This window comes from Apteryx mantelli, chromosome 2 (genome assembly GCF_036417845.1).
Source record: "Apteryx mantelli isolate bAptMan1 chromosome 2, bAptMan1.hap1, whole genome shotgun sequence".
Classification (NCBI taxonomy): Eukaryota; Metazoa; Chordata; class Aves; order Apterygiformes; family Apterygidae; genus Apteryx; species Apteryx mantelli.
The window spans coordinates 148845428-148868114 of record NC_089979.1 but is presented as its reverse complement, the minus strand read 5'-3'; the positions used below and the strand labels follow the sequence as shown (position 1 = coordinate 148868114).

The window sequence follows — 22687 nt, the reverse complement described above, 5'->3', positions numbered from 1 at the left end:
CGTGCTACCTCTTTGTTTATGATAAATGATATTCCACTATCCCTATCTGGAGTTATGTAATTTATATACATTCTCTATACTATGATATATATTTGTTTGCTGTACGTCTACATCCAATATAAATGCATCTGACTGATATTTTTGTGCTATTTATCTTCATATTTCTGAGATAGAATAATTCCCAAATAGCATAAATATGAAATTATATTAACTTTCTAAGAGACAGACTACTGTATAGTCTACAAAAATGCAATACAGTGAAAAAATTTATAGAATCCACTTGTATGATATCAAAGAAAAGCTGCTAATCATTAATTGAAGAAGATTTACAGATACAAGGATATTAGTTTTTTTTTTAAAAAAATACAATATCTTTTATAGTATGAAACTTTTGTATAGTCTGCTGCTAGATGCATTACCTAAACCCAATAATGTGATGAATGGTTTATCTGGTAAATTACTGACCTCTAGTGTCTCATAACCTGTTTTGGTGAAACTTGAATACTTCTAAAATTGTCTCTTGGCAGCATGTCTACTGAACTGAAAAGGAGCCTTCTGTTCAGGAGAACATCAATAAATACTATAGCAAATTATTGATATATAGAATTAGTCTCTAATAAATAGTACAGTAGGTACTAGTAATAGTACTAGTACTGTACTAGTAATAGTACAGTAAGTTAATGACATTAGACAGTATAATTTCAGGTATTCTTTGGTATTTATGATTACTTTCAAAATAATACCTGATATTATTGTTTTTTGAGTTTGAAAAACTTTGATCTGGAGGAAAAGCCCCTCAAATTTAGAACTATTGTTCTAGCCTGTCACAAGGCCCTTTTATTAGGAATTGCTAGTATTGAGCACTGGAGAAAGCACAGAAGAAATAAAAAGGAATTTAAAAATGAGTCTGTAATATGAAAAGATTAAGTAGAAATGATGACAGAAATGCTAGTTTCAGTGTTCCTGCCTTTTCCAGTTACATTTAATTGCTACTACATACTAATCAGTAAAATATTTTACTACTGGCTTCTCATTGTTCCCATTGTGAAAAACTTTGAAAAATGGAATGAAAAATATAGTTTGAGTTTTTTTGGAAATGATTTAATAAAGGGTAGAGACAATAGCTGCCTTGCTTACCTTATTTAATACTTTCCTCCAAATTCTTGAATTTAATTAGCTGGTACTTCACATAGCTTCGTGAATTAGACACGTGCATCTGAAGTATTTTAAAGTTATTATTTGAAGATCTATTTTTGCTTGAAAGTTTAGAAGACAGTAGCAGAACTTTTCCAGTTCTGCTGATCTTTATGCCATTTTATTTAACAGAAAAAAACAATATGTATTATGACTATTTGACTTAATTTGCATTACATGTCACCTTTTTATCTCCTGTAGGTGAAGTACAAAGGAGCTGCTAAGAAAAACCTTTCCAACTCTCTGTATCAGCAGATGCCAGCCACAATTGACAGTGTATTTGCAAAAGAATTAACACAGCTACAGAGCAAGGTGCAATTTTAAAACAGAAAGATTATTGTGGTATTAATTGCATGACCGAATATTACCAATTTGAACAGTGCTTTTGAATGGATACTTGATTGCCTATTTGATTTATTTAGGTCAGTTTATCAGCATAATGGAATGACTTCAAGAACTCACTTTTAAAATGCTGAGAATCTGACTCATTATGTTGATTAAATACAAATTTAAAAACAGGCAGTCTGTTCATCAGTCCAACAAAGCCATTAGAAATCCACGGACGCAATAAGGAATTATTTAATTCCATGACATTGCATTGTGTATTTAGAGGAGAGAAACCTTAAATTACAACCATTTCAACTTTGCTGTCATAATAGATTTTTAAAATGTTTGATGCTGAAGCAAAGTGAAAAAAACCACAACACTTTAATGACTTCTACAAGTGCTCTACAAGTGCTCACTGCTAACGGTAAAAATGTTTTTGATGTCATTATTAGTCCACATAGCACCACTCACAACAAAATTTAGAGAATTACAAATATAAAATCAAGTATATTGAATATAGTGCAAAACATGCTAACAACCAGTAAAATATTAAATTGTAACTGCTTCTATAGCTTAGAAATAATACCCTTAATGTAGGCTGATGACCCCTAGCTTCCATTGATTTCAATGGAATTGTATTAAGCTCTTCTAGCTTAATACAGAAAATCTATGAAGTGAACATACTCCTAAATCCCTGTTATGGACTATATCCCAATATTTATTCTAATAATGCAGCAAATTTTTTTCCAAACAGGGAAAAATATTCAGAACAAAAGAAAACACTTCATTTTAGAGACAGCTTGTGGAGATATGCTTTGATTTAAAGTGATGTGCTAATCAAGGCTATAATAAGCAAATATAATAACATAAGATGTATTTTACTCTTTATAGTTTGAAATGGAACATATATACACTCAAAGGAATAAAGTAGTTGAAATGACATTAATGAGACATTTCATTGTGATTAGAAGAGTGATTAGATAGAAGAGTGATAGAAGAGATAGAAGATTAGATAGAAGAGATTAGAAGAGTGATAGAGTGATTAGAAGAATTACAGTAGAAATAAATTGAGAATTAAACTTGTATAACATTTTTAAACAGTTGGCTTGATTTATAAAACATTTCCACAGGATTGACTCCTGGATTCATTCCAAATGAGTACGTTCTACGTTAGTTTACACAAATGAGGTTAATTAACATTGGTGATGTGGCAGAAAAGATAAAGAACTGAGACTAAAAATGAAAGCATTTGAGTCAGCAAAAAAATAAACTCATAAGGAAAAGACTGACATTTTCATTTCATATTTTTGAAGGTTTTGTTCAATCATCCAACAGTCATGAAGAAACAAATATGCATATAGGAGGAGTTACAGTAAAGCAGAAATGCTTCCTGTAAAATTCATACCATCCCCTCAGGAATAGATGCATTATAAATCATAATGTACCATAAAACTTAAAGATACGCTGACACATTTTTCCAACTTGTGGTTACTGTTGCAAGGGACCTGAATTTAATGCTACTTTAAGAGAGATCCTAGGGGATTTTCTAGTGGAAAATCTTCTCTACAGTATTCAAATCTAATCCATATTGTGCCTATCACTGTGGTACCTAAGTTGCTAATACAAGGATTTTATATTTCAACTGGGTCAGGCTATGGCAAGGAGGATTTCTGCTGCATCTTCCTAGCTGTGACTGTAAATTTTCGGGTCATCAATTCAGCCAGGGGAAGGGGAGCGAGCACGGTGCCGGATGGCTGTTGTGCTGACACTCGCAAAAAGGCTGCTGGAGAACCAAGGCCACGGACTGTTTCTCAATCATACTGAGTTGATTTTAAATAGGTTCTGATTTCCAGAGATGGGGAAAAATATGGGTACCTGTCCTCCTTCCCGTTCCCATTGGAACACATTGACTCCTTTGACTCCCTCTTGCTGCTCCTTGGATGCCAGGCCTGGATCCAACGTGTTTGTTGCCAGCTGTCATGGGCGCTCTCCGGCGCTGCGGCACCGTGTTCCTGGCTGGGTCCGGAGCCTCGCTTGCCAAGCGGGCACGTTGCAGAGCGCACGAGACAGGCACTGCCTCTCCCCCGCCACCACCGGCTGCCCCAGGAGAGCAGGTGTGTGCTTGAGAAACGGCCTCTCTCCTGATTTCATGTTTGATTGTGAAACGGTGTGGCCACACCGCTGCTGCCCAGCATCTCCATGTTCTGCCTACCTGGATCTAGCCCAGTTTGTGGATTTTTATACACTATCTCAGATCATGCTGGTGATTTGCGAACTCAGAGGCCATTTGTGGAAAATTCCTTTTACTGATAAGAGATTATGGAGATAATTTCCCACCTACAGCTACCCTTCCCTGTCCTCTCCAGAGCAAATAGCCTCTGGTAGCGCTGTCTGCTGACTTGGCATTTGTTTGTGATGGCCATTGTCACTGCCGCCGGCAGAGCTGGGACTTTGTTCTCCCAGGACTCCAGTCCCGCAGTGCCAGCGCTGCCAGGACCTTGCCATGCTGCAGGGAGACCACAGTGCCCCGACAGCTCTGTTTCTCCTCCTGTGGAGCTTTCTGCCCATACTTGCTGTATTGGTGCATGCTCAGTTCCCTTGTTAGATGTACAGGAAAGAAGAAAGATGTTCCATCAAAAAAAAAATTTTTTTTTACTCTTTTATATTTCATGCAGAGCTGGCCTAAAGATGGAAATAAATACCTGGAGAGAAAGAAATCCATCCAAAATTTGGACAAAAAAATCATGACACTTTTTATGGGAAAAAATTGTTTCAGAAGAGTGAAAAGGAAGCTTCATATAAGCTTCACATATTTGGGCAGCTTCTATCAGTTTCATTTTTTCCCCTGAGTAGAAAAAATGACCGTAGCTTTCTAAGTACCTTTCTTAAGGTTGAGCAACCAGGTTTTCCTTGCTATCACTCTTTCATCCTGGCTGTCCTCAGGATAAGACAGGGAACAGCATTCTCTCTCCCCACCCCATGACTTCACCCTCTTTGCCAACTTGCAGAGCTCTCACCAATTTCACCATTCAGTGCAAACAGAAAATGCAGTTGACAAGAGTGGTCTAGGCAGGGAGCCCCCATTTTGATTTTTCCAGAGAGGAAATGGACATTTTCTGGAAAAATTGCAATTTTCTTAAGGAAAATATTTCTGAAGGAAAAATTGAAATCATTGCTGGCTTTGTGCCAGTTTTTTTTCCTGTCTGAACACCAGTATACTGAGTTCTTACTTACATGGAATATTTTTTTTAATAAGGTGTCACAAACCATGATAAAGGTATTTAAAAGGGCTTGGGAGGAAATGATGTAAAGAAAAGAAAAAAAAGAAGTATGTGCTTCATCACTTTTTTTCATCACTTTATTTCTGCCATAAGAAGAGATTGCACTGTTTTTCTTCTTATCTGAAAGGAAGAATCTAAAACAAACTGAAGGCAGTTTAATTTTCTCCTTTGTGCAGTGCTGCAGTATCTCAGGTAGTAACTATATGTCAATGCTCAACAGTGTTTTCTGTTGGTTTTTAAAGATGATGACCCAAGTGGATCTTAAGCAATATTTTCAAGCTCTAGAGAAAGTTTTAGAGTTTTTTTTTTTACTTATGAACAGAATCCTTTAACTTTCAGATTTTTCTTTACTATAATATATCTATTTTTGTGGTTTACTGTTTAATTTACAGACATATCACACATTGTCCAACTGTTTAATGTAATTCTTCATTTTTCTTATGGTATAGCATCTCATGTTCAAGATTTCTTCTTTTTTAAGGTGGCAGGTACACTAGTCTCCTGGACTTCACTATTTTTGTTTTAAACAAATACATTGGATAATCTAATTCTCAGTCTAGAGATTAAAATGGCATTTTCTGTGTTCTTGAACATTTCCTCCTACAAAATCCTACATTAAAGATTTTAAGGTGAGAGTTCAGCTTAGTTCCCATTTCAATGGGAAATAAAAAAAATAAAAAATGCATTTAAGTTATTCTAAATTATTCCAAAACAGAGAGTGAGTCAGAGTTAAGTTAAAAGCCTTCCTTAATTCAGCTCTTTAATGACACAATGGTGTATGAAAGAGAGATAAGAAAAAGAAAAAAACTAATGCTTACAAATCAGTTCAATCTGAAATAATACCCACTTAAATTATTGTCTTGTATTCCTGGAGTTACTAAATAATACCACAACAGTGCAGCAGTTATGTGAGTGACCCCCAATACTTGATCTCTGTGTAGAGTACTGTGATGCATATGTATATTTGATAATTAAAATTCAGTTTAGTTACAGCTTGGAAATTCAGCAGGAAATGGGAAGTATGTGTATAAGCACATGGTAACATGTAAAATAGGAGTTCTAAGAATACTGATGAAATAATCATCATAAACGTGCTTCCATGCTTGCTTACCGGTGCTAGAACTGATTTACAAGTATGGCAATATTTCTTTACACCTGTCCGAATGACTACAGGAGACAACCATTTAACTCCCTCTAACCTGTGGTTCCTTCAAGGTTACATGATTAGGTTATAAAAAAATATTGTGAAAAGTTTAGTAAAAATGCAGCTGTCAAATAGCAAGCCAAATATTCTTACAGTAAGCTAAAGCAACAGTCTTTTTTCCAAGAATAGTGGACGCACAACTATAATTTCCATTAGTTCTCTCACACTGGGAGCTGATTTGCTTTTGATTTTTGCTGCCTTGGATGCATAGCCCGTTATGTCAACGTAAAAGTGTAGATGTTGATGCGAAGTGTTAATGTAGTAGAATATCTGTAAATTACTGGATTTTGGAAGTAACTGTAAGGCCTGCTTTTCAGAATTGTATTCAGTGGGGAACATCTTAAAAGTGACACTGTGAAGTAGGGGAAGTAGCAAAAGAGTTTTTGGGGCATATGTTTATATAGTAATTACAGTTTTGCAGCTGATTATGTGTTAGTGTTGCTTCAGTCTTGTTAAAGAGTATTTGCTTTCCCATTTGCAAAATGTGATTGGTATGGAGAAATCACGGTCATTTTTTGTTTCATTTAAGTTTTGCTTGTTTGTTTCCCCAGAGACCTAATCATTTTGGATTTACATTGTGTGAGCAGATGGCACATTTTATGTTTCCTAATCTTATACTTGCATTCATACAGTAGCAGTGCAAAAACCCTACTTTTTGTCGTAATCTTTCAGCCGATATATCATTTTGTAATCTGAGATAGTCAGTGCAGATACTTATATATTGCCTTGGGCATCCTGATCTGTGACTTGGATGCAATCTTGCTGCCTTAAACATAAACAGATACGACATTTTCTCACAGTTCTTAGTATCCTTTCCTAAAAGAGGCTGAATCACCATACCGAATCTTGCCTCAAAATTTTCACAGTATTCTTTTCACTGCTCTTGAAGGTTTTAATTTCAAATCCTCCTCCTGATCAGCTTTCAATCTTATTTAGTATTTGCTGTTTTCTTAGGGATTATTTTAATGCTTGCTCCAGAGAGTTATTAGAAAATGAATTTTCTTGATGCTTGCTGCTTCTTCAGGCATCAAACCTGGTGAATTTTCTTAATGTAAGCATAAAAGCTTATGACAAGGATAAGTGCAATATCAGCTTTTTGAGGCAGTTTTCGTATGTGATGCATGAGTATATGTAAGTATAACACAGTGCAGTGAAAGCTGGATGAATGCCCAACTTTCAACTCAATTTCTGTTATAAAAATGATTTTGTTTATAAACTCACATTCCAATTCCATTTTCCTTCAGAATGGTGACAATTGAATATAAATATTATTTTTCTTTGTGAACCTAGGGGCTAGTCAAAATGTGGATTGTGCTAATAATTTCCTAACAGTGGAAGAAATAGATGTTTGGCCTATATGTAATTCATGTAAACCTATTTATTTACAAGGAATGCGCAAAACACTTTCTTTTTTTCTGAACACAGGAAAAAACCCCAAACCTCAGAAAATACTTACTTTGCTAATAGGTTCAAGTGTATTTTGACCAAAATCCCTTTCCATTACGCTTTTCTTTGGGCCATATTTTCATCTTGTTAAGGTAACTTTTCTGTATCTGTATATGTGTACTTTGTTTTCTTCCTCATTTGTACTCATTCTTCAGTTAAAATAATAGACTCAGAGAAATCTCTCTGCTGACTGTGTGTCTGTTTTGGATAGAAGCTGCTCTTGGTTCAGGGTTCTGGTTCTGTTAAGGAGCTTTATTATTTGTTACATTTTTTCTGAATAGAGGCACACTACTACACTAGGTTTAACCCAGCTCATAATGTTATACCTGCTCTGCCAAAGTATACTGTTGGTCTTTTTAGGTTCTCTATAAACAAAAGCATGATGCTGAGAAGGGAACTTCAGATTATGCACACATGAAGGAACCTCCAGATATCAAGCATGCCATGGAAGTCCATAAATACCAGAGTGATGTAAGTATCCCCCTCTCTGGAATTAGTTCACTGGTTTTGGGTAGATAACCCTATTATATCTAACTGAAATAAACTGCGCATGGTATATTTTCATATTTCATTAGTGGGTTTTTTATATTATTTGCTATAATGTATTTTGGGATATGATGTGTATATAATATGCGCTACAAGTAATGTTATGTGACTTTTATGCTAAGCTGCATTGGAAAGTATTTGTTGTTATTTATTAATAGTAATTATTATTGTTAAATGCTATCAGTTTGAAACAAAATTACAAAGAAAGGCTTGCTGAATTCATAGATACCTACTTGAACTTTAAAACTATTTACATAATACTCTTCATTTACATAAACAGCAGTGTGGCTTCAGTATCTTATACTGTCAACATTCGTATAGTTCTGAGGGGTCTGTCTAGAGGAGAGAAGGGGAATATTTCTGCCCTGATCTTGCACACTTTTATGCACATGAATAACTTTATTCCCATCTCATGAATAAGTATCTAAGTGAGTTCCAAAGAATGACTCATGACTGAATTTAGAAAATCTGAGCCATTGAGTTCAGTTTGATGCTTAGAATTGTTTTATGTCATTGATAGAAGTATTTGTTCTCATAGTTTTAAGTACATAATTTACAAAAAAATTAGAGTATTTATGAATATTTTAAAAGTTTTTTTTACAGCTGTTTATTAACTTTTTGGAGTCTTCAGGTTTTCACAGTATAAAAGTATAATAATTGTCTTTATGTTTTTTATTAGTATCAAGTCAGGTTTGATTTCATGGTCTCTTACGCTAGCTCAGTGCATCATTGTTGGCATTAGAAATACTGCCAGGATCAGTGTTTTGAATTATACAAACACACCTATGAGGAAAAATATATGTTTTTTTTAGGTTTTATAAAAGGTTACTTATGAAAAATGTGAATTTTAAGAGAAAATTGGCTAGAATAGTGAGGTCATTTTAAAGGGAACACAAAAACTGTAAGAACGGCCAACAAGTAAATACCTTCAAAATTATGATCCATTTCTGTTCTTTGTATGTAACAAAGTCAAATCAGGTAGATATGCGATTTTATTCCTCTTTTATTTTTCAGACAACTTGGGTATTTGTTTGTTAGCAACAATGTAGAAAATGAAGCTTAGCTGTTCACTTTGAATTATCTTAAATTTATCTTATCTTCCTTACTGACAGTGTAACAAACACTATTAAGTTATGTAGGCAGAAAGCTAAATGTCATCCTTAGATATATGTCCATGTGTGTAGAATCTTGACAGCTGGCCACTGATTGAAAGGCTGCTGGAAAACTTCAGGGAAGCATTATATTTGAAGAATAACTTCTTCTACTGCTGGGAAATACCTGAGTAGGAACTCCCAGAAGTAATTTGCAGCCTGCCTTGATTACAGAATTCCCTCTTCCTGTCAAACTCTGGCTGTCTCTGCTGTTGGGAATGTCAGGATGTCAGATTGACAGAGGATAGGAGTTGTGAACGTGAACTTCACTCTTCCTAAGCAGGAATTTGTTTTTACTTAACAGGAGGAATGATGGGGGAGTGCTAGGGCAGGAAATAACATTGGGAAGAGAGATGGGAATCCCTCTCAGAGTAGGTGGTGGGACCAGGAGGAATATGAGACTAGTTTTTGCATCAGATTCTTCATAGTCTGAGGATTAGTGTGCTATTGGCAATTTTGGAGATCCCCAGTGCAAAACCCATTTCCCTTGTGCTACAACTGTACCTCACCTGCTAACAGAATTAATGAGAGCAAGGTACAGATGTGAGAGTAAATTTAAATTCAGTTGTTTTATCTTCTTTCACCCTTAAAGCAAGCAAAAAAAGGATATGAAGACAAACACAGGAGGGGGAAGGCTGTTTTGATAAACGGTAACTTTTAACAGCATGTTAAAAATAATGAAAAAATATGAAGGAAAGTATTCTCAGCCTGGCAAACTTCAAAACAAAGCAAACAAACCCTCCAAATCCAACATAAAACTCAAACCAGTTAGTTTCATTTAAGAATGAAATCTTTGTAATTGCTTGAAGGAAGCTACAATGGGATGGGAATGCAATTTTATTATACATAAAGATGCAAGTTATGTATGTTCTGTTATTGTTCAAGGGAGTTACCCAACTATTGCAGGTAATTATTTGAGCACCATGCTGAATATTTGTTTATGGATTTCTTGTTTTATAAATAAAGGTTTGATTAAGAACCGCATGAGTTTTTGTGTTTAAGGCAGAATATGGAATAGTAAGCATCCCCAGTGTGAAGTATTTGTCTTCTGAAACTTGGGCTATTTGTAGAATCACAGCTTTGAGAAGTGCAGTGTAGAAGAGGGAAACTACTGAGGGAATAGGAGGACAAAGCTCTTTTATCCACCGCTCAGTACAGTATACCTATGGGAGCAGAATGCATGTTTACCTACAATGGTCTGCCAACTCAATTCAACCTTTACATGCAGGGTTTGCATCTAATAGGATTAGGATGTGTTTAAGACTATTTACTCAGCCTTAAAATAAGGCTGACATTTATACTCAACTGTGTGAAAAGTGCAATTTCCTTTAAAAATTAAGATTGTATTCAACTTACAATACGTTTGTGCTGACATTTTGAAACTGTCATGTGCTGTAGGCCTTCACACCGCTTTGAATATCATTAACACGCTGTATAAGCGTGGGTTGAAGCTGCATAATAGGGAAATGCTTTAAAATCTCCTGAACAATGTGATCACGTATGAGAAAAACATTTTCCCCTTATTCATGCTTCCACTGAAGGAATTGCTCTCAAAAGAACAAAAGTGACTTATTTAATGATAGGGAATTTACTTGAAAAATTATTTAAATACTGTATAATGTTAGAATGAAAGTGTGTTTATCTAAAGCAGAGTACTTTTCTCTATAAATTGTGTTTTTGTTTTGTGAGATGAATGTTCGTGATGGGCCTTTGTCAACAAAGGCATTTGAAGAAAAGTGAAGGAGGGACCATCAGCCTACCTTATGTCTGCGTTTGTTTGATGTCTTTTATCTCATCTGGGAGTTTCTAAACTTGGGGTAAAAATTAGGTGGTGGTCCATAGAAAACTGTCACTCACAAAATAGTGGTTTTCCTTATGTGTAGCTGAGAACCAAACAGATGGAAGAAAGAGAGCAAGTGAACAGCAGAAGGAGATGATAGTTAAGTTTTTCAAGAAAGGAAAATACTCGCTGCATTGTCCCCAGGTAAAAGCTGCACATTGCATTCTGTTAATATACTCAAAGTTGTGGATCCCAGTTTTGCTTATTCCATGCCATGGTCCATTACTGTGCATGCTGAGTAGCAAAATAATGTTAAGGGTTTACACAGCAGTTTACATATTCTGCTTGGTTAAAATTACTGATTCTCCTCACAGCATTATATTGTATGAAATAAATACATGTTGTTATTCTGATTTTACAAAAAAGAAAACCGGGATAGACTCATCTGTGGATATTTAAAGGGCAGTTTGTAGATCTGAGGTTAGCACCCTGGTATCTTTTCTCTAATGCTTATATACCAAGCAGTGCTGCTTTTAAAATGTTAGTTGACAGTTAGGCAAACATTTAATATGTATGTATGCTCTTTGCAGTCCAAATTATGTCGGTAACAGTAATTTGTAATGTCCTATTGACCTTCTAAATTTGAATATTTAAGAAGTCTACATTGTCTTAGGCATATGGCTTTTTTCCTATTCATGATATTGTGCAGTCACAATCCACACACACAAATGAGTGATTTTAAACTGAGTGTGCTTAAACACCTTCAGTAACATGCTAGAATTTTTGAAGTTTGTTCTGATGCAGATCATGTTAAAGCCATGCTTCTTCTGGCTCTCTGCTCAGCGTCTGTGTTAAAAAAATCACCTTGCACTGACTAACTTTCTGCTGACAGAAGTTGTCAACAGCAGGTCCCCCTGGGCCACTTCCAACTGGTGCTGAAAATGATGTGTTTACTCCTGATATAATTGGGACCAATCAATTTTCAAGCCATTACTAGCAGGGATGACTGCATCAATCTGTAATGGGCCAGAAATGTATTTGTTTCTTCTACACAAGCAGGGAAACAGTTTTCACCACTGTTTGAGGAGGGGACCAGAAAAGCTGTTGCCAATGATGATTGTCACCAGCTAGTCATTTTCCTAGTGTTGATGGACCCCAAAGTGCAGCTGAGAGGAAAGGGGGCAGAGACCCAGCTGACAGACCGTTAGTAAGCAGACTCGCAGCCATTTGAAAGGACTAATCAGGGACAAACAGTAAGAGACAAATTCTCTTGCAGATAGCTGTGCCCAGCTCCTCACCGACTTCTGTGTGTGCATCTCAAGAAGGCAAAATGCGTCCATAGCTTTTTGTATGTACTTTAATAATTTATTCTGGCTTGGAATTGGAACAGGGGAGGAGACAAAAGATTGCAAGAAAGGTCTGAATCTCTTAAACTGGTTGAGTCACTGTATAGCAGAAGTTTTCATTTGTTGTTTGAGAGCCTGAGATGCTTTGCAGACGTAATAGAAATCTGTTTACTGTGCAGCATTGCATTGCATCCCAATGTACTGGCACTGTAGTGGAAGGTGAAGCATCTTCAGGGCTCTCTGTTGGAGGAAATGTACCAGCACGTTCATCCTCAGTGGACCTCATGCCTGTTTATATGAGCTGGAGGTTTGGCCCTGTTAAAATTAGTCTACTAATTATGAGCAAGGCCTGAATATTTGCCATGCTTTGCAAAAACTACTGGTAAGTCAGACTGTGTAATCACATTTGGGATTAAAGATAGGAAATGGCTTTTGTTCAGATTGTCATTAGTTTTATGGATGTTTCTTTTAAAAACTAATCAGCAATGTAACCACTTTTTATTGCAATTTATAACACTGTAGTTAGTATTTGTAATTTAGGCTTTGCAACTTAGAACTAGAGATGGTACAAGTTTTTGCCTTTGTGTCCCTATTTCTTTCTTCCTCACATTTCCCACTGGCCTTTTGTAAGTCTCCACTTAGGTCTTTCACTGGTGCTCCGAGTTGTCAGTATCTCAGTTCCTTTTTCTTTTACGAAAGACAGTTAGAACAGATGTTTCACACGTCTGCAGTCCTCAAGAAAACGAGTAATTCTTGAGCCCCTGGTGATGATTTTTGATAGAACCTGAGCAACCCTTTGAAGTGAGGATTGAGTAGGGGCTTTTTGTAATGCCTCAAGGCATTAAGTCAGGATTTAAGTCTCTTGATAAGGGGCTGAACAAACACAGAAGAAAAGATGGTCCCTTCCCTGGATATTTCTGCTGTTCCCTTTCCTGTTGCTTTCCTTTCTCTTTTGCTTGACCAGGATAAATTTTCTCTTCTCCCCTTTTGCAGCCTTCTTCTTTTTCCATCTTCTGGGTGCCTGTGGGTGCACACACTGAGCTGGTGGCTTAGCCCCTTCTACAGCTGTTCCCCTTCTTTCACAGAGTAGCTTTCATTTTACTGTTCTAACATAGCACCATAAAAAAAAAAAATCTGTAGATGGAACAGAATAGCAGCTGTGTAATAGAGGCCAGCACACTGTCCCAGTGGGAAAGGGTCAGCATCCAGGGATTGAGGTTATTCAGGAAATGGGAAACATATTTTTTCTTTCTTTGGCCTACCTCTGACAAACTACTGTTCTGCTGCATAACATTTTTATTCTCACCGGAGTATGACAAGCTGCAGAATGGAGCAAATATATATTGCAGACATTTGTAAAATGTTAGATGCCTTTCCCTCAGACATAAGTAATAGGTATACTGGTTTAGGTGCAGGAAGAATAATAATTCACTCAGGGAAAGCTATAGCAATTGGCCTTGCATCTAATATAATTGAAAATGGTGAAATATAAAGGACTGTCACTGTCTTATTTTTCCCCCCTTTCCCCCTGAAATTAACCACAGTCCATTATTCTATGTACTATATGATCATGTCATTTGGGAGCAATAAGTGACCACATTTCCTCAACTTTATCACCACGCTTCTTGATTCTCTGTTGTTTAAATTCACTCCATTCCTAATTTCTATTTTGAGCACATATGCTGGCCTTTAATTTGCAATTTACATGGATGATAGGGTGCTATTCAGAAACCTGTTTCTGCTGCCTTTGTGGTTTTCACCTCACCTCATGTGGTCATTAGGATGAACAGCATATAATTAACTAAATTCATGTAAAGCCCTGAATTGCAAGTGCTTGTCTGTACATCTAGTTTCTTAAAAAAATAAATACCCAAGCCTAACCAAAACAAAACTTCCAGTGGTTTTAACAAGCTATAAGAAACAGTTTTTATTTTATTGGTAGGTGATAGTTTGGGCTGTATTTCATCCAACTTACCTATTTATTTATTTTATTGTTGATTATACTTGTGTGTCATTCATTGTAGGTTAAAAATTACAAGATCTTATTTGTGGGCAAGCAGCCAACAGAGTGAAGCCTATTTAGCTTGTCTACTTAGCTGAAGCCATATGGATGCAAAATTACTTTCCTGTTGCCTGTAAAATATTTGCCAAAAAAACCACTTTTTTTTCATAACATTTCTACAAATTGTATTTGTAGAGTGGTTGAGGCAGTTGAGTTTGTTACATGGTACCCAGAGTAAAACATTGCATTGGAAATAGGAGGGAGATCCACAGGTTCTAATAAGTGAAGCTTCAAGCTGAGGGAACCTCTGAGGACTTTGTGATGGTGAATTACAATGTTGGGAGGTATAATAACTTGTTAAGCTGTAGAAGAAATCTAAAAGACTGTCCAGTAAAAAGGAAACTGTGCCGATACTTTCCACTTCCTGTAGAGTTTATTTTCTGTTTTCCAACTTTTGCATGAAATGTCGATTTTTCAGATGCTTTGGACTAGCAGGGACAATTTTCTTGATTATTCAGAATAATTCAGTAAGACCGCTCTTGAAAATTGGCTTGGATTGGCATATGTGCTACTGCAAGGGAGGGAATAAGTGTAGGGATCTTTAAGAGGAAAAAGAAGGATAGCTTGTGGTCTGGGAGCTTTGGAGCGTCCCTGAGGTCTTTGCTGTTTCTCTGATTGCTTTGTTAAATGGAAAATATTTGGACCTCTCCTACATGTGGTTTAGCCTTCTGGCCAAAGGTTTCTGAGCCCATTCATTATATTAGTGGCTTTTGCACAAACAGAAAGATTCAGTCTTGTACTCCGCATGCTGGAATGCTCAGCCTTCTTGTTCCCATGATTGTGTCAAGTAGCAGATAAGTAGAGTTATGGGGAGAGGGAGAGGCTGGGGTGCAGTGGTGTCATTTAATTACAGACCAGCCACATGGCTGTGTATTACTGAGAAAGATGTTCACCGTGCTAGAATTACAGTTTCTGTTCAGTGGAGCTGCAATCTGCTAGACTGTGGTACTCAGTTTCATAGTGGGATTTTAGTTTATATTTAAAGAAATGTATTTAAAGAAATGGTGTACCCTTAGAATTCCTCTGAAATTTAATGACAAAACCAGATGGGTCTTTGCAGTGCTTTCATGTTCTATTATACTTCTAAACAAAACTGATTTTCATTTTAACATTTTATTTTTATGCTTCTGAATTTCTTCCTTTGTTAACCTGTGTGTGGGTCTTACGAAACAATCTCTGTCAAGCAGGACTGGGTTGCAACAAACCATATTAGGCAGTTTTACTGCATTTGGTGGCTGAGTTGATAAGTCACTCAAAGATTATTTATCAATGTCTAACGTTTGTTTGTTTGTTTTAAATAAAAATGTTTTTTGTTTGGCAGGTATCATATAAGAAGGATGTGCAAGATACTCATAGATACACTGAAGTGCTGAACAGGCCAGACATAAGGACAGCAACTGAGATAGCAAAGATAATAAGCGATGTATGTTCTTCCATTACTTGTTCTGTATGTTTTTCAACATACTACTTAATTTATTCCAATTGCACTGAGACCATGTAGAATGCTGCTGAAATACTCAAATTTCATATCGCAAAGAGAAAACTTGCAACCCCAAATCTTCCATGTAGGTTAAAAAAAAAAAATTTGCTTGGAATGTTACAGAGTTATGGGTTCCTTCTGTTCTGATGTCAATAATATGAAGTTTGCAGTTACTGGTCATTGTTCTAAGGGCAATGTTAAGCTTATAAAAGTTGGGTTTTGTTTTGGTTTTATTCATGATAACCATACTCAAACAGGTCAGCATATACTGGTGTGCCATACTGCACTTCAAAAGACATACCAGACCTCTTTCACCTCTGTGCAAAAAGAGATTGCATCCCAGGACTCCCCTTTCCTCCTTGCCTCTTGGCTGGCAGTGGCAGGGAAATGCAATTCCTTGCTGGCCGCCTAAGCGCCACTTGCATGAGTCTCTTCTCCTCCACACTGAAATTCTTTTCCCTCCCCCTGTGACATCTACTAATGGATAGGTCAAGGAGCAATTTGAGAAGCAGTAATGTGTGATGCAGTTTAATATTTTATTGTAGGAAACTGAAACACTATATATATATTAAAATCTGTGAGCCAAGATTTTAAACAACTGCTGATAGTTTCAGGTGAGACTCTAATTTGGCATGGGGAGATAGCTTTAAGAGGTCTGAGATTCACCTTTTGGATATTCAGCATTTTCTGAAAACCAGAAACTTCTAATAGGTCTTATGGTCAATGCCCAGAGTTGCTAATTGCATTTGACTTGGAGTGGCTGTGAGACTTTTTTCCCTCAGTCTGTTGTTATGATGTATCCTTGCCAATTTTTAGGCAATGGGTAATTTCATTTGTGATATTGCAAAGCACCTATTGTAGATTCATCTGTACTCTTTTCTAATGCAGCTGGGTTTTGGAACAAATGTGCAGTGATTTGCATGGGAGGTAGTTAACTAGAAAGATCACATAACACCAGCCCTGTGGGACTAATTCCACTGTGTTACACCAATGCAACCTTACTGACTTCAGGAAGATTGCAATGGCAAAACTGAGAGTGGAATTTGACCCTATATTTCAAAAAAGCTGCCTTTCAGCCTAGTTTTGTTTCAAGACTATTTTCAGCTGCTACAAATAATCTTGCGTAAACTGCAGACCATGTCTTAAGAAATGCTGAGCCGCTGTAACTCATTCTGCCTTGATTGGGAGCAGTGGGAGAACAACATTTCTCAGGCTTAAGCTATGCATTTGGTTAAAGTTGAATTTTGTGAATGCTGTGTATTGTGTTTCAGAATAAATAAATATTATGTTGTTAATGAGCTGAAGCCTGAGAAGGCCTTTTTCAGAGCTGATTAGAACATTAGTGAGAGCAGTGTCAATGCAGGTCACTCGATGATACTTTTCTTCCTATTAGTTTTAATGCTTACATTTCCTGTGATAAAACAAAAGCAAAAAAATTTAATAGTAATTCACATTCATTTGTGGTGATTTTTTTAAGGCTGAGTACAAGAAAGGAAGGGGAGAAATGAATAAGGAGCCTGCTGTACTTGGAAGACCAGATTTTGAACATGCTAAAGGAGTTTCTAAACTTTTAAGCCAAGTAAGATTCTCCATCTTTTACAATGACTTCATTCAGATATCCCATTCCTAGTAATGCAAGAAAATATTGAGCTTTTTAGATTATTATCTTAAATTGCTTGAAGATAATGTTCCCAAATGCATTTCCTATAGAATTGCAATGATTGGTAAATTTAAGATACTTCATAGATACAGTTTTATGCAGAAATACAATGAACTTTGACTGTTACAACTTGGCCTTGGTGGGCGTGGTGACTGTTTTATTCATACAGATTATCTAGGATTTCTAAAATATTAACTGTATGTAATTTAGAGGCAAATTTTGCTACTTATTCAGTTTGAGTGGAACCTTATCCTTTGATTAATCCCACTGAACTAACTGGGGTCTTTTGTGTAGCTGCTTGCTAATGTGAGTAATGGGATCTGAATTTGGCCTGACATGTAAACCGCCCTCCCTCCCTCCCCCTGCAACTGAACCTTTTATGTACTACTTTCTGTTATATATTAACCTCAAAAAAAAGAACGGAAGAATTACGTTAGTGCACAACTAAAAATAAGGGACCCGATATTCCCTGTTTTCCTTTTATGACAATTCTACTGCTATGGATCAGCCTCATATCAAAAGAAGGGATTTTTGGTTGCTGACCTGTTTTTTTCTGGAATAGTTCTTTAATAGCTCCTTGCATAACCCTTGCTAGTAATCCTGTCAGACTGCACTTAGAGCTTTTCTAAACCCAGAAACAAATTCTGCCTTTCTGTAGGAAGGGGATAACTCCCTTTGATTGGAGAAGGCTGTGTCAGTCTTCCCTGAACTAGAAAAAACCTGAGCAGAGTAGTGTGTAGACTAGAACAGTCTGTAAATCAGTGTCATGCAACAACTTGTGAGCTAGATACTAAAGGTCTTCATTAGAACTAAAATAAAATGAGAACAGCATGTCATAGAGACCAATCTGCAAAACAGTGCAGTGTCTGTTTTTAAGAGGTTGACCTCCTTTTGCTGTCATCAAACATTGCACTTAAAGTATCTGCTACATAAGCGATTTCCTCTTTCATATTGGAACATTGTTATTTTCGAAGCGTTAATACTGCACAAAGAGAGAGGAAAAAAAAAAGACCCCCCCCTTTAGTTGCTCTGTCAATGAGAATTTCAGAATCAAAATTAGATTATGTTTTCCAAGTAGATTTCTTTCTCCTGTTTTGTAATGGATTATGTGCTTGTACCTCTGCTGATGGGCAAGCCTGCTAACAGATTCTTGGTCTTCCGTGTTTATCGTCATTCATGCTTGGAAGTCAACCTGTGCTCTCTTGGAAGAGCCAGTGCTATGCTGCTCAGACCTGGGTGTCAGTTATAAAATGTCTGTCATTTAGCAAACACTTCTAGTGTTTTTTAAAAGACCCCTTCTTGTTTGTATCTAAACTTAGTGCGTGACATGCTGTATTTCTACCTACTGGCCATCTACACACTCACTTCCTTGCAGCCTGTTGCAGAATGTAGTGAGCTTGCAGCTGCCTGCAGTCACAAACAGACCCAAGGCAGATCCCTTTCCAACAGCTCTCTCCGTCTCGCTGAGCCTGGTACCACTGAGATTTTGCTGTGGTTAACAATCGCAACGATCAAAAAATACCAGCAGGATCATGGGGTCCTGCAGTCTGGTGCTGTGCCAGCTGCACCATAGGCTTCAGCAGAGCACTTTTTATCTCTTTTTTTTTTAAGATGTGTTTTTCCTCTTGGACAATGCATGCTGCATCTGCAAAACTGGTAGCTTTATAATAGAGTCACTTCACTGCCAGGAACTGGGGTGGCAGCAGTTCCAGTTGAGTTCGTTCTGCAGAAGAGAACATGTGGTGTGCAATTTAAACTTCATTAGCACTTAATTGGAGTCCAAATAGTGCAGAAGCTGTGGCAGGAAGAGAAGAGCAGTTGACAAAATGTAGCTTATGTATAGTTTATTTGTAAATCGGATTCCCATTAATCCTGCTTCGTTCAACCTCTGCAGCCACTGGGCCTGGATCTGAGTTTGGTGATCCTTGCTCCTCCTGTCCTCCCAGCAGTCTGTCTGCATTGATGAGGCTGGTGACAGTGTCTGTGATGGGCCATGTACTTTTAAAAAGGGAGGCAGTGCTTCAGCCTGACACTCTGCTGCCATGTGTCTGCGTGCAGCTGCATGGAGATTTTAAGTACCAGGCTGTTTGCAGGTGCAGGGAGGAGCGTTCAGCCATTCCCCACCTCCTCTGAAGGAAAGCTGGTGGCCATGAGCTGTCTGATGTTTTTATATATTATTTATTTGAATCATTATAACACTTAGGCACACTGATCATAAATCAAAAGCATGCTGTACAAGCAAAGAAAAATGAAGATGACCCTGTGTCCACAGAGGTGGGTGGTGGGGCAGGGTGAGGAATGCACCTGTGCTGTGGATGAGGAAGGGCCCTCAGTGTGGGTCACTAGTGTCCATCCTCTTCATGCGATGATTGTGAAGCAGGCTTGCAACAATTACAAGATTTAAAAAATAGTAAAGTTAGAGATCTCATTATTGTCTGCAGACTTCCTGGCTTTTGGGGTTTGCCTTTATATATCTGTTCTCAGCGAATGGGAACATTAGAAACTTTTTGTGCTGAAAGTTGATAATTTCCCTTAACAGCATGAATCTATAAGCTGTGACATGCAGAGAAATATTAGTTATTTGACCCTCACAGTAAATTTGCAAAGTTGACAACTCTGATGGATGTAATGGGAAGAGAAAATGATAACATGTTTTAATGTGGTGCATATGGGTAGGTAATTTAGGGAGTAGAGAGAACAGGAGCAAGAGGAGGTCAGGCAGTGTGGGTGTAACGAAGGGAGAAAGCAATCAAAGCAAGCAGGAAGGCAAACAAAGTGAAGAAAATAGTGTTAATGTTTGACTGACACTCAAGACTGTACCAAATCAGTGTACCAAATCTCTCTCTCTCTCTCTCCCCCTCCTTTTTTTTTTTTTTTTTTTGAGAAAGCTTTTGACAACAGTAGTAGCAAAAATAATAGCTCCCAGGGCCAGTGTATTTACCCATAGCACAAGGTAACCCCCTTCTGTTGATTTTAAACCAAATAAAACAGAAACTGTGTTAGCACTTGTGAAAAAGGAAGCTTTCATGTCATTTTGCTGAATATAAATTGCATAATATGGGATATCTTTTGTATTTTCTGTCAAAAAAGTCTTGTTTGTGTCTTCTGTTTCATTTTATTAGCTTTCTCAAAAGCTGCTGTTATTAAGTACTTTCCTCATAGTGTTTAACAATTGGTATTATGGTAAATAATTTTGGATTTCCTGTTTTATGCTAGATCAGTGTGGTGCTTATTGTTTCATGGATAAATTATTAAAGGTAAAATCTTTTTTAAAAATATACCTTCTGTGAGATTATCAATAACAACACAAAGAGCCTAGGATTTTCTCTTTCTTTGCTTTAAACTCTGCTAGTGCTTTTAGGAACCAATCTTTTAATTTAGCTCTTTGTTTATGTTACGTTTCCTTCAATATCTAAGCTCTCTGACAGGTTTTTCATTTTTTAATATGTTTTTTCATATGGTCATGAGGAAATGATTTAGCTGCAAGTGTCTGCTTCATCCTGGGATGCCAGTGGTTGAAGGATTCAATTTTTGTAGCTTCTTTGTAAATGTGAACAGTGGGTGATGTCATCCGCCTCTGAAACTGAACACTCTCTGTGTGAACAGCTTTGAACTGCAGATTTGATTTAGGAATGTTGCTGCAAAGCTTCAAAAGACACTGTTCTGTCCAGCTGCAATTCTCACTTTTATAGGGTTTGTGCAAGGCCAATGAGAAGTTTGTTTATCCAGGCTTTATTTAATACCAATTTGGTTTTTCAGCGATATTGTGTTAAAAGCCTGCAAGGGCGGCTCCTTCTTCAGCAGCAGTTAAGAGTACAGCTTCCACACATTTCTTTTAAATTACCCCCCCACACACACTACAAACTCTCTAAAAAAAAATAAACAGATGTAAGACCTTAATTAAGAAAGTAAATAGGTAACCATCATTTTAAGCCCTCATTAGAGTCAAGCTTTTGGTTAATGATGAAATTTGTAGATAAGCTTCCGCTAACAACTGTCATTTCTACTCCCACATTTTTGTTTGCTGTTCCACCGGGTTACAACGTTGCTAAGATTCCCCCTTCAGGTGTTTTAAAAATCATCGATGAAGTATTTTTCTTGCTCATTTTTAGTTAGAACCCTTTTCTCAGGCATATTTGTCCTTTAAGCAACATTCATAACTTTTCTATTTAAAACAGAACTGAAATACTGTGCGAGTTCCTTCTCTGTGACTCATTTGTTTGCTCGCTCTTCTCTCATTCTCCCAAGCCTCCGCCACCCCACACTTTCTTTCAAAAGGGAGAGGGAAATAGGAAAATATAGATAAAAGAGAAAGTGAATGTATGTGTAGCTTTCAATGAGATGAATCCCCTATGACAAGTCAGAGTTAAATTACTGCTGCGAGTGCTGTTGAGATACTGCCAGGGTCATCTGATATTATTGTGCTGCCTCCATTTTGCCCCAGAGCGACGTGTGCGGTGGTGTCGGCGCGGAGAGCACAGGTAATAAGCAGTGCAGGCAGACAAGGTGGCAGGGCCTGGAGGGAGCGAGATGTCCCTCGCTGAAACAGAAACCTTTGCAGTCGGACCAGTGGGTAGTCTCCTTAAATTTGGGACTTCTGCACTTCGGCATCAGGATACGCAGTCCCTTGAAGACCAGATTCACTGGCTCCCACTCTTCCCTTCTACAGCAGTGATGTGATCTGAAGTGACACTAACTAGGATTTATTACTGAAGTCTCTCAATTGAAATGTATTGGTAAAAAAATCTTTGGAAAAAAAAAAGACATGAAATAGCTGCAGCTGGAAGATGACAAGCCAATTGTGAAGAGAGGTCCCTTTGGCACTGATGTTTTCACACCTAACAAGAATATCAAGGACCGCATTGTGCATTTAGTCCACACACACAGTTTGAGGCCATTTGTTGACCGGGCAGAAGACAGCCTTAAGTCATTGGCTATTTAAGCTGGTGTGCAATGTCCTTGTGATGCGTTCTGATGCCCAAGGAGTAAAAAGACAATTTCGCTCACCATCCCTCTTTTCGGAGGCTTTCTGAATCAGATATTCCAGCACTGCCTGATTTTTATTAGAAGGCAAGTTCTGGACACACCTTTTAAAAGAGAAAAGCCCTCTAATTTATTCCTTTGCTGCTCCTACAGAATGTGGATTTGCCTCTGACAAAAGCAGTGTCTTTGTATTCAGATATATACTTTTGCAATTGATCCAAAGCCAA

General features: G+C 37.3%; 1 protein-coding gene across 1 annotated transcript in view; it reads left to right on the top strand.

The window, feature by feature from the left end:
- The window catches only part of NEBL (nebulette), a 92711-nt gene that overhangs the window by 7592 nt on the left and 62432 nt on the right, over positions 1-22687 (top strand). The window contains 4 exon segments of the mRNA XM_067292512.1: positions 1396-1506; positions 7813-7923; positions 15659-15760; positions 17295-17396. Of these exon segments, the coding sequence (XP_067148613.1) occupies positions 1396-1506; positions 7813-7923; positions 15659-15760; positions 17295-17396 (426 nt within the window).